This window comes from Giraffa tippelskirchi, chromosome 8, assembly GCF_054371585.1.
Source record: "Giraffa tippelskirchi isolate mGirTip1 chromosome 8, T2T-mGirTip1v1.2.pri, whole genome shotgun sequence".
Taxonomy (NCBI): Eukaryota; Metazoa; Chordata; class Mammalia; order Artiodactyla; family Giraffidae; genus Giraffa; species Giraffa tippelskirchi.
In genome coordinates, this window is record NC_137282.1 from 85,934,889 (window position 1) to 85,948,203 (window position 13,315).

Genomic DNA, 13,315 nt, shown 5'->3' on the forward strand with positions numbered 1-13,315 from the left:
CAGAGTTTACCCAAACCCATGTCCATCGAGTTGGTGATGCCATCCAACCATCTCATCCTCTGTCGTCCCCTTCTCCTCCTGCCCCCAATCCTACCCAGCATTAGGGTCTTTTCCAATGAGTCAACTCTTCGCATGAGGTGGCCAAAGTATTGGAGTTTCAGCTTCAATATCATTCCTTCCAATGAACACCCAGGACTGATCTCCTTTAGGATGGACTGGTTGGATCTCCTTGCAGTCCAAGGGACTCTCAAGAGTCTTCTCCAACACCACAGTTCAAAAGCATCAATTCTTTGGCACTCAGCTTTCTTCACCATCCAACTCTCACATCCATACATGACTACTGGAAAAACCATAGCCTTGACTAGACGGACCTTTGTTGGCAAAGTAATGTCTCTGCTTTCAAATATGTTATCTATGTTGGTCATAACCTTCCTTCCAAGGAGTAAGCGTCTTTTAATTTCATGGCTGCAATCACTATCAGCAGTGATTTTGGAGCCCCCAAAAATAAAGTCTGACACTGTTTCCACTGTTTCCCCATCTATTTCCCATGAAGTGATGGGACCAGATATCATGATCTTAGTTTTCTGAACATTGAGCTTTAAGCCAACTTTTTCACTCTCCTCTTTCACTTTCATCAAGAGGCTCTTTAGTTCTTCTTCACTTTCTGCCATAAGGGTGGTGTCATCTGCATATCTGAGGCTATTGATATTTCTCCTGGCAATCTTGATTCCAGCTTGTGCTTCCTCCAGCCCAGCGTTTCTCATGATGTACTCTGCATATAAGTTAAATAAGCAGGGTGACAATATACAGCCTTGACGTACTCCTTTTCCTATTTGGCACTAGTCTGTTGTTCCATGTCCAGTTCTAACTGTTGCTTCCTGACCTGCATACAGGTTTCTCAAGAGACAAGTCAGATGGTCTGGTATTCCCATCTCTTTCAGAATTTTCCACAGATTATTGTGATCCACACAGTCAAAGGCTTTGGCATAGTCAATAAAGCAGAAATAGATGTTTTTCTGGAACTCTCTTGCTTCGAGTTATTTAACAAATCCACTGCTGATGAATATTTGGCTTTTTCTAAACTTTTATATGCTAGCTTACGTTTATTTGGACTCAGTTTACTATATTCCAGATGCAGTGCTGATTGCTTTACTTGGATTCATTTAATATAGCAACTCTTTGAGTTAGACAATATTATTTCCACTTTTTGGATAAGGAAGCAAGAGGATCAAGGAGGTAAACAACTTGCTCAAGATTTGAACACAGACTGTCAGCCTTTAGAGCACATACTTGTACTAGTGAAACACAAATTAGTACCTTTTATTGCTTTCAGGAAAATTCCTACTTTTTAAGTCTCTAGTTATATGTTTATAACTGTTTTCCATTGGTTTCTAAGATTTTATTACAAACATTTGAAATTCAGGATTTTATTCCTTTTCACCACTCCATTCTTTTATTCTTTCTTAACCTATGGAGTATGTAATGATGAATGATATAAAATTATATCTTTTTAAAGACTGTTTAAAGACCGTTTAAAGGACTTCCCTGATGCTCCAGTGGTTAAGACTCCATGCTCCCAATGTTTGATCCCTGGTCAGGGAACTAGATCCCACATCCAGCAGGCCACAACTAAGACTCATTCTATCCAGATAAATGAATAAATATTAAGAAAATAAAGACAGTTTAAGGAAGTAATGCTTAAAATTATGGGATAGACTAACATTTTCTGAAAGTGATTGACTTGCACTTTAGGGCATAATATACTGAACTCTTGGTCTGAAAAAAAAAAATCACCTTTTTTACTTGGGCATCACAAGTTTAAAGTGAAGATCAAAAAATGACCTTGCCCTTTGATATTCACCCTTCCTCTGCAGGATTTTACACAGTAGAGCCACGGAAATCTTTTTCTTTTCTTTTTAAAAACTTTTTTGAAATTACTTTTATTGTTAAATGAAACGCACGTACAGAAAATCAACATATGACCTGATACATTTTATGAGTTGTTACCCTATAACCCCCATCCAGGCAAAAAAATTCAGTCATCCAGTAGCCACTCCTTGTGTCCATCTCAGTCATACCTGCCTCACCCACCAACGCAACCTCCAACTGATTTCATAACAATCTCACCTGCATTTCTCTATAGCTTTACCACTTAAAGGGCATCTCTGGACATTATCATTTAGTCTCATTCTTCCTGCACTGTACGATTCACAATCTGTTAAAGGTCCTGGGTGTTTTTTTTTTAATTAATTAATTTTTTATTGAAGGATAATTGCTTCACAGAATTTTGTTGTTTATCTGTCAAACCTCAACATGATTGAAACTCCCTCCCATCTCCCTTCTCATCCCACCTCTCTAGGTTGATACAGTTGCTGTACGGCTCAGGAAACGGTCTCTGGATCCTGGGTGTTTGACTTGTAGTTTCTCCTAGTCTGCATCTTGCTGTTTGCACACTGTGGTGCTGTTTTGCTTGCTTCTCTGTCCTCAGAGCTTTCTGCAAACTCGTTGAGAGGCTTGATCAGATTCAGGTTTGGTCCCTCCGGCAGGAACATAGATGGTGGTGGTACGTTCCTTCATTAGGAGGCACCTCATGCCTAATTTGTCTTTTGTGATATTAGCAGCTGTTGATTAGCTGTTGATCACAGAGATCTTTGCATTTCATATCATCTTTCTTAGCGCTGTTTGATTTAATTCGAATTTAAACTGAATGAAATGTTTTTTAGACTTGCAGTCTTCTGCCACGTACTGCAGAGAACTGAAAACCCCAGAAGTCAGAGAAACACAGGTCCTCTTCTAAGTTCAGCAAGCGCTGAAAACCATCATGACAAAATGTCTTATCACCTCCCGACTGTTATTTTGATCCTGGCCATTTGCAGCCATTGGGACCACCAGAGCAAAGATGTGTCCAGTGTTGTAGGGTCAGAACCTCTCTTCCAAAAGGGAGGTATGAAGCCCTGTTCATACTCTTAATCTACTTAAACCTTAACATCCTTATGAAGGACTTGATACCAACAGAGGATATTCATCTAATGACCTCACTTTTAGGAACAAATCACAGTATTTAGGTGTAATGATAAAGCATTTAACAGTAAATATTTTGCTGAAATCCTTCTTTAGCTAGGGCATTGCCTAGCAATCATTTTCCATTCTCAAAGTATTCACATAGTGACACTGTAATGGAAAAAAGAGATTTTATTAGGCTTTGTTAGATTTTATTAGGCTCCTATTAGGAGTACTTATTAGGCTTCACAAGCCCTTGACTTAGAGCCTAAGAAGATTCAGTTTCTCATTCCCTGTGAATGGTTTGACTCCGGAGCCTAACGTTATTGCTCGACTCCAGAGACTGGAGCATGCTTGCCACTAGGGGGTGCTGTTGCTTCTTTATGCCCACCTCTGGCAGTTTCCATTCTGACCTTATCAGGCTTAACAGAAAAAAGGGAGGCTTTATTATTCCCCAGTGAGTTTGTTCCCCAGAGTAAGTGGAATCTGTTGGAACAATTCAGAACAAAACAAAATGGCTAGTAAATGAAACACGCTTGTTAAAATGTTTTCCAGTATCTCTCTGAGATGGAGCAGAACTGCTTCTTGATATCATCGGTGGTCTAATATTAATAGTTTCATGAGGGTTTGGGGATAGTAACAAGTTTTAAAGTGCCACCGCAGAAACTGGGAGCTAGTGGGAAACAGAACACAGAACAGACACAGCTAACTCTTGTGTCTAGCAGGAGAAGGGGAGAGAAGTCTGCACGTGTGACTTGCAGACTCTTCCATAGTCTGGCAAAAATCTGCTTTCCCTTTTATCAATTCAGTGTTGGCCCAGATACAATTTTGCCAAAGCCTGTCACATTTACCAGCTTTGAGCATTGTTAGAAATACATGTTCTGTGGTCACATGAATTTGGGAAATTCTAGTTTTAAAAAGTTTTACTTGATGTCAGACTTTCAGAACACTTAATTGACATTGCCCTTTGCACGGCACTTTGTGAATCTAGGGCCGAGCATTTGCTAGGGGTAGACAGTAACAGTGGTTCTCAGTGGAGGGTCGTGGTTTTGCCTCCTGGGGACATCTGACATTGTCTGGAGACATTTTTGATTGTCATGATTGGGGAAGGGTGTTATGGCCATTGAATGGGAAGAGACCAGGTTAGCTGTTGTCTTCCAATGCACAAGGCAGATCCCTCACCTCCCTCCACCAACAAAGAATGATCAAGTTCCAAAGGTCAGCAATTCAGAGATTGAGAAGCCGTGCTCTATAATAGATCCGTGAGTGATAAGTTGCTTTAGTCGTGTCTGACTCTGTGTGACTCTATGGACTGCAGACCGCCAGGCTCCTCTGTCCACGGAATTCTCCAGGCAAGAATACCGGAGTGGGTTGCCATTCCCTACTCCAGGGGATCTTCCCCACCCAGGGATGGAACCCACGTCTCTTAACGTCTAACCTGCATTAGCAGGTGGTTTCTTTACCGCTAGCGCCACTTGGGAAGCCCAAAATATACACAGCTTGTTACATTCAGCTGCAAAATTATTTTTTCTGAATGTGTTTTGTAGCACTAGAGTGGAAAATGTGTGGGGAAGCTCTGCCTTCAGTTTATCCACAATGTTTACATTATGTTTTAATTGCTGAGCGGTGTGGTCTTCCCTTAACACTCCTTCTCTTTGACGTCCACTCCATATGGCACCTGTCTTCATTGACTGGCCTGGCCTTGAAACCGCCCTCAACTGGCTTGACAATGAATTGTTTGGTTTTCCTTCTCCTTCTGTGACCTCTCTCCCTCCGTTTTGGCTTTTCTCCTTCTTCCTGCTCCAGAATAGGGGCATTTCTTGTGGTTTTATTCTTCATTGTGATGAGTTTCCTATGACTTTAGTTATGTACCCTCTGCCAAGATACTTTTTTCCCAAAGACATCTACATTTCCAGTTCTTTGTTGCATACTTTCTCCAAAATAAAACAAAGTCCCTTTTCTAAAACCACTTTTTTTTTCTCTTCAATTGCCTATTTCCCTCCTTCATTAATTTGTTCTTAAATTCTTCCAATTTTCTCAGTCAATCAGACACGAGATTACTTTCAATTACTAAGCCCTGTGAAACCTCTGGTCCTTTGTCTTTCTCTTCTCAAAAGAGGTCTCAATTGCCCCTTGTCTGATTACTGAAATAAATTCCAAATCACACTTTCTGCTTCCCCTCCTTATCTTGTCCATGTAGCCTGCACACTACCAGTGTTTAAATCATCCTAAAATATCACTTTGATTCTTTCCTTAAAACTTTCAAAGGGTGAGTTCCCATTATCCTTTGAATAAAGTCCACACAACTTTTGCTGGTAATCAAATTTCCCACAGTGTGGCTTCCACCTATACTTGAAACTTTTGTTCCAATGGCTCTTCACTGAAATTCTAGAAAGAAGAAACACTGTTCATATGACAGCAAAGCTGTGGAAATGGGCGAGTGCAAAGCCCTTGATGAAAAGGAGTTTTTGTAAAGTTTTTAGATTTAATTTCTGCAGTACGGCCTTTGGAAGCTGAACAATACAAATTCTAAATTATTGCAGATGCATTTGTATATATGACTCATCCTCTGTACTGAGGATACGCTATGAAGATAAAGAAGGATGTTACTCAAGGCTTCCATCTGTCAAAGCCCTTAGCCTATCATATTATGCACCCTTTGTAAATATTTGTTGAATTTAGAATGAACAAATGAATGAATGCATGCATGAATGAATGGAAAAACTACTTGGCAGATGCTGTTGATATTCTGCAAATACCTGAAAATACTGAAAATACCTGAAACTTTCTACTGGAAGTCTTTTTTTTCCCCCCTGGCTATAGATGTGTATTCAACCTACCCCTAGTTCAAACTGGAAGTGTCAGAGATTCAATGAGTCCAGAAGCCACCCTTAACCATTGATGAACAGGGTGTTGGTATATACAGCCTAACCCCTTCTTTAGAATAACTGAAATGTGCTCTTCAGTGTCTCCCAGATTTCCTCATTGGGACTGAGCTATAATTGTCTCAGTATCTTGCATGCTGGGCTTCCCAGGTGGCACTAGTGATAAAGAACCTGCCTGCCAATGCGGGAGACAGGAGAGATGCGGATCCAATCCCTGGGTCGGGAAGATCCCCTGCATGGCAACCCACTCCAGTACACTTGCCTGGAGAATCTCATGGACAGAGGAACTTGGTGGCTGTGGTTCATAGGGTCACACAGAGTTGGACATGACTGAAGCAACTTAGCACACACATGCATCTTGCATGCTAAAACACCTTTCATTGACTTCCTTTCCTCCTCAGTCTCACTTTCTCATCCTTCAGCAGTGCTTTCTAGGATCACTTCATTTCATAAAACAACCCCCCAAAACACAGCAAAACCCCCAAACTGAAAAACCCCTCAAACCCCTTGCAATTTAATTGTTGTCTCAGAATGTGCTTCTGGGGAAGCTTAAACTAAGACAGCCCCTGAACTTGGAATTGCACACTGTGTGCTTAAGGAGAGTCCACAACATTTGGAATTCATGCAGTTGGAGCTGAATTTAAAAAAAAAAATCTTTCAGGAATCAGCATCACCTTCTCTGTGGCAAAAAGTTTTTCCACACAAATCTCTAATAGTTTGAACAAAAAATGGGGAAGTTTTGTCTCTGGAAGACCACCATTAATTTATAAAGGGAGAAAGTGGGGGGGGGTCGTTCTTTATTATTCAAACTTTTTGGATAAAAAAGAAAAAATATTAAAACTGGAAAATAGTCACTAATGGTATGTTTAATTATAAAATTACTCTAAATTCAAATTTCCTTTCCCACTTCATGCTTATGTCTCTCCTCCCCATAATGTCCTAACAGCAAGTATCAGAATATCTGGCCAAATCATGCAAATAAAACTGTAGCTCAACTTCAATAGAAAACCTGAAATCTTGCAAAAATGCAGCCTTTCGTGATATCTGTGAAAATGATGTTGGAGAACTGCTAGAATCAATGCAAAGCCATGGAAAGTGAGGATCTGGCACAATAAGACAAGACAGCTGAAGAAGACAAAGTAGACATAAATGATGACTGTGACCAGAACTTTCCAGCGGAGTGATCTGAATATCATAGAGTTAAGGGAAATTCTTGGGAGTAATTAGTGATGCCTTTAAATATGTTTGCAAAACACAGTGCTCTTTTTGATCATTCTTCACATGAAGAAATGATATTATATTGTGTTAGGCCATACACACACACACACGGTTCCATTCCAGAATTGCCATTTCCATTTTGAATGACAGAATGGCATGTAAGTTTTTTCTTCCACAGTGTCTAATCACAAATTCTGCTGTATAACCCCCTTTTAGAGAATCATGAAAACATCTGCTTTGTGTGATAAATTGAAACAGGAAGGACGCTTATTCCTCGCCTTACACAGAGTCTCCTTTGGTTGAAAACCACTTAAACATTGAAGTGAGAATATTTTCTGCTTTTCTTGATTTACAGATGTTTCCTCAGAACTATGCTTCCAAACAGTCCCAGCTGAATGTAGCTAAGGCCTGTGCAAATTGATAAGATGCATCTGGTTTCAAGACATAGACTAAGTACGGGGCAGGTTCTCAGTGTCCCTAGAGAACCCAGTTGGGGTCGGAGCAAAGTCTTGGAACTGCTTGCCCTATATATGAATGCCAAGTGAATCCCCAGCAGGGAGAGACAGGCGAGGAGTAGACTGCTGGCCTCTTCCCGCTGTTGAAAATTCACTGGGCACTGGAGGAGGAAATTTTCCTTTTCTCTGCTGCCCTGAATGTTTTCCCAAACATGAAGGTAAGATAATAACTTCATTACTTTTGTGAACAAAGCTAACTCTAAAGGGAGTAAGGTTTCACTTAAATAACAAATGAAAAAAAAAAAAGAAAAGACATGGGAAAATAGAAAAGAGAAAGTTCTGAGAGTGACTTTTTAAAAATCCATAATTAAATATATTTAACAATTCAGCTGAAGTGAATTTCTTTTTCTTTTCTTGTAGTTTATTTTATTGGTTTAGAGGTCTGGGAATCGGAGATTGGAAGCAGTGTTTATGAAAGTCCCAAGAAAGCCATTAAGAAATACAATAACACAACTGCTATTTCTTAGGGAAAAATTCCCTCCAATGTATTTTGTTTGATTTGGAGTCATGCAGTGAACCCCTGTGATTTGACTTATCTAAGAGCTTTATAGAAGAGTGAATTTGGAAACTTGGAACTTTAGAATTTGGAATCTGGATGAAAGGATCAGGATTGTAAGAGCAGGAGATACAGATAAATGGAATGAAGCTAAAGAGTTACCAAAAACTGGTAAAAAAAATTGGCCTAATGCAAAATGGCCGAATGTTAAGAAAAAAAAAATTCAGGACCAAAGATAGATATAACTATCATAAACTATATTTCTGGGATGTAAACATAGGTTGAACCTGCTACTGCAATTTTATTATTGCAAAGTTTTATACTTAAACTTTTAAAGTTTTACATTATAATGCTGGAGCAGTAATTTCTCAGCCCTGTCAGCTGCTAGATTGCTTTTGCTGTCACTATGCTACCTAACTACAATACTGAATCTGTGCTCGCTTTCCAGGGGGATGGAGGAGGACTGAAACATGAGTCTTGAGTATTTAATGTGTGAAATTGCATTTAATTAAGTCATTGAAAATTAAACACAAATCACAAAGTTAATTTGTCTAATGTTATAATGCTAGAATGCCAAGTAACCATACAAAGTTAGAGTTATGATATAATCTAATCTCTATCAGTCTGTTGTGTATTTTTATTTAAAAATTTAGAACATTTGCTCACTTAGAATAGGATGCCTTTCCTAGAGTCATCTAGCTAGTATACTTTCTCCTAATATTTGTATTAACTATCAATCAATTTCCTTACTCATCTTATGATGAGACATCTTAATAATTGTTTTGTGTTTAAAGATGGGTTCATAGTCATTGATTATTATGATATTTTTCTAACAGGGTAATATATTTATTTTTATCTTTCAGTTGGTTGATAAAATATCAACAAATAAATGCTTTCTTTCTTTGTGAGCTGCAGTCAGAGTTCTCACCTATATTTGAAAGCAAAGACTCATATTTTTACAGTAAATCTGAAGGGTATGGTTTTGTGATACACTATGGTTTCCAAGTCTGGCCTTTAAGAAGGAATATTCTTTTGTCTCTTCCCCCATTCATGTGAACTGAATTCAGAGAGGTGGTCCCAGAATTCCACTGGTACTCTTTGTATCACTTGGATAGGATATAATTGGTTCTGAAGTGTTTCAGGACTTCAGAGCAAAAAGGATTTCCCTTTGATCTGACTGTGGTCCAGACCTTCACTCTCTCATCCCTGGCCTGAGATGAACCTGGGGTTTGTAAACCTGAAGCATGATACTCATGGGGCTGGGATGTGGTCAAGCGCAATGATGTCTCAGATGACGGTCTCTCTGCTCCCTCACCACACCCAGAGCTGACCTGACAGTATCACCCATCTTCTACCAATTATACTGTGATGGTCTTTGTGTCTTTTAAAAATGTCCTTTTCCAGATTATAGTACTACCATCTTGGTAATTAAGTTCAAAAAGAAGATAGTATCTATTATTTCTCCACTCAGAGATAGCCATTGTTAACATTTTAATCTATTTTTTTTCAGACTTTAAATGAATATGTATAGGATATATTTTATGACATTTTTATCAATATAGATCTGAATCTTTTTACTCATTATATCATAAGCATGTTCTCCTGTCATTGATCAAGCTATACATGCTCCAAATGGCTACTAAGTACTCAATCATATTATTATGTCATTTTGCATTTCTTTATTGCTAATGTTACAAATTGATGTTAATTTCTAATAAAGAGGCAAGAAGATTTATTTTAAAATCTACCTCCTTCTTCATCTGTGCCCTATGTTCTAAATTTACTGATCAAGATATTAATTAGGTTATGCTAAGAAATTAGATTGAATTTTTCCACAGTTTTTTCCTCTGGCATCTGGACATTTGGAACCCAGTGTATGCTACAGAAATTAGTGTTTTATTTTTACCCTAAATGGGCTCATGGTTCAACAGACAAATGTAAAAGGCCAGATGTGGAGAAATTAGAAGCATAGAGACAGTGGTTGTAGCTGGAAAATGTTCGAGGAAGGAAACAGGGCTAATGCTTATTCAGTCATCAAGAAGAAGAGAATTCTGGGAAATGTGGCCCTGGTTTAGCTACATTACACACTGCCAAGATACCATATCTTTTTTTTTTGAATTTTATTTATTTATTTATGTCTGTGCTGGGTCTTCGTTGCTGCGTGAGTGTTTTCTCTAGTTGTGGTGCACAGGCTTAACTGCCCTTTAGCATGTAGGGTCTTCCCAGAGCAGGGATTGAACTCATGTTCCCTGCTTTGGCAGGCAGATTCTTAACCACTGGACAACCAGGGAAGTCTGGTATTTTTTCAACTAAGGAATTCTTTTATAGAGTTAACTCAGATGTATGTCTACTTCTCTCATTAATTTGTTTATTAATTTGTAATTGTTTTATCATGTTCATTTGATGAGATGCTCTTTCCAAAGGCAAGGAATGATAACTGCTTCATTTTCAGGTACCCAGCTAGCCAATTTTCAAGAAATTTTTTTGGTTAAGAGATTCAGCTTGTATAACTCATGAACTCAAGAAATTTTTTTGGTTAAGAGATTCAGCTTGTATAACTCTGCTTATCAAGAGATAAGCAGATCTGCATGGGTTATAATATGTATATGAGGAAATGGGTTTCCCTGGTGGTTCATTTGGTAAAGCATCTGCCTTCAGTGTGGGAGAACTGGGTTTGGTCTCTGGGCTGGGAAGATCCTCTGGAGGAGGGCATGGCAACCCACTCCAGTGTTCTTGCCTGGAGAATCCCCATGGACAGAGGACCCTGGCAGGCTGCAGTCCATGGGGTCATAAAGAGTCAGACATGACTGAGCACATAACACATGTGGAAAATAGTGGCAAAATTAGTTCTGGTGAAAGTGTATACCCTAAAACTTCATTGACATTAAAAAAAAAATACGTGGTAGAATGTTAAGATGGATGTTTTTTCATGATGCCTGTTTTAGCTGAGAGTCAAAGGCCAAGAATAAGAGGTGCTCAGTAGTCTCACATTTTAAAGTGAAATATTGCACATGCAATGTTACCAAAAAGCAGCCCTAAATTTGTTTGGTGACCCTTTGGCCATCTCCATCCTCAAGAGCAGGCAAGTTTATGTCTGTTGGAGGATGGGGGCATTTGAGAAAATCTAAAAGAACAGACTGGTTGACTGCTCTGCCTTTAGCAAAGTCTACATAGCAGTACCAGTTACATCCTGACCGGACAAGAAGATGTACAGGTATTCCATGGGTCAGATGTGGAGTTTTGGAGAAGGGCTAGGCTTGGGTTGTCAGGGTGTCCCTGGGAGACACTTGAAGGATGAAGCAACCCCAATAGGTAGCAACAGTAAGCAGACACTGGTGCGAGTCAGGAGAGGCGAACAAAGGGACGAATCATCTGTGGCAGAGGACAGTGGCTGTAGATGTCCAGAGGAGTGATATTCAAAGAATGACGAAAACACTACGAGGGATAGACTGGCGTTCAAACATCCAACACAATCTGACTTACCATCACCAGACTCCAGCTGCACCGATCGAGCAAGATCCTTTTTGCTCTTGCCCTCTCACTCCTGCTGCTCTGACTCTGAAGAAGACAGAGGCATCCTGGGGAGGTGGGGAAGGGAAGCAGAAGAATAAAGGGGAGAAATTTTGAAGTGGACGCCACCCCTCCCACAGGAACTGGGGAATAGGAGAAAAATTTAAAATTGGATGATAAATTGAAACTTTACTATTAGATTGTTTCAGAATTTTTATTTTCTGAAAATGTGATGACATTAAAGGCTGAAAGTGTTAGTTGTTTGGTCATGTCTGACTCTTTGCTACCCCACCAGGCTCCTCTGTCTATGGACTTCTCCAGGCAAGAATACTGGAATGGGTAGTCATTCCTTTCTCCAGAGGATCTTTCTGACTTAGGGATCAAACTCAGGTCTCCTGCATTGCAGGCAGATACTTTGCTGCCTGAACCACCAGAGAAGCCCCTATTAGGGACTCGGAGTGACCAATAAAGTTGTAAGATAGACTTGCCCAAGGGCAGGAAAAATGAGTTGACACAGCACAGGTAAAGATATAGTGTTGAAAAGGAAAAAAAAGGTATAGTTTAAAATTAAAAACAAAAGAACCTTTTAAAGGTGTTGCTTTATATTATGTGCTTCACATATTTGTTGAAAAATCAGAAAAGTATCTATAGCCTCTCCCACCATTGACCACATTTCTGGGGCACTCATGGCTATGTTACTTCTCAGCCCTTATGGTTATGCTAATCAGAATATAAGCTAAAAGGTTTGTAGAACTATAAAGGGCAGAAGTAGGCAACTAGGATTTTATAACTGAAAGGAAGATACCTAATAAGAGGATGAGTGATTTAAGAAGGTGAATGGAAGGGTCTGGAAGAAATGCTGAGAAGCCATTCTACAACTACCGAGAGAAAAGAGGTTTGGAGAGGTCAAGAGGAGAGAAAGAATACTGGCCTGTTAAAATATGGGGTGAGATGATTTAAGGACTTTTATCCTAGGGTATGGACCTCCCCAGTGGCTCAAGGGTAAAGAACCCTCCTGCAATGCAGGAGACATGGGTTTGATCCTTGGGTTGGGAAGATCCCCTGGAGGAGGGCGTGGCAACCCACTCTAGTATTCTTGCCTGGAGAATTTCATGGACAGAGAAGCCTGGGCTGACTACAGCCCATTGGGTTGCAAAGAGTCGGACACAACCGAAGCAGCTGAGCACAGCACAGCACATATTAGGTAATGAACTGAATGCATTTAATCTTCTTAGAGTCTCTAGTACAGATTTGAATAGTATTCCCTTATATTTTCAGTTGTCAAAGTAGGAAAACACATAAAAGTAAAAATGAGATCATGAAAGTCACCTATAATTTCAAAACCAGAAACTGTTTTCCTTTGTTGTTTCTTTCTAGGTTTGTTTTCAAGACACATTTGATTTTCAAATGAAATGTAATTATATTTTACATACAATTTTGCAGCCTGTCAGATGCTCAGTAGTCAGGCTGCCCTATCACATAAAGATGATTATAAATGGCCTCTGTTGTGTTTGGGTTCCACCTATAGAACTAGGGATTGTGATGAGCATCTTGGTTCCTCTGGCTTTTTCACCTCCACTTTTGATTTTTCCATTTAGGAAACTGGTTCCCTTTTACCTCCTCAACCCTTGGAACTGCTCTTTCTAGGCTTTCTCTACTCCAGCATTCTCATGGTACCAAAGTTAGAGGGG

The 13,315-nt window shown here is 39.5% G+C and overlaps 1 protein-coding gene across 1 annotated transcript in view; it reads left to right on the forward strand.

The window, feature by feature from the left end:
- Positions 1-7,468: 7,468 nt before the first annotated feature.
- C7 (complement C7) overlaps positions 7,469-13,315 on the forward strand; it is a 55,346-nt gene continuing 49,499 nt past the window's right edge. The window contains exon 1 of the mRNA XM_081517540.1: positions 7,469-7,776. Coding sequence (XP_081373666.1) covers positions 7,771-7,776 — 6 coding nt within the window. The 5' untranslated portion in view covers positions 7,469-7,770. The remainder of the gene's footprint in view (positions 7,777-13,315) is intronic.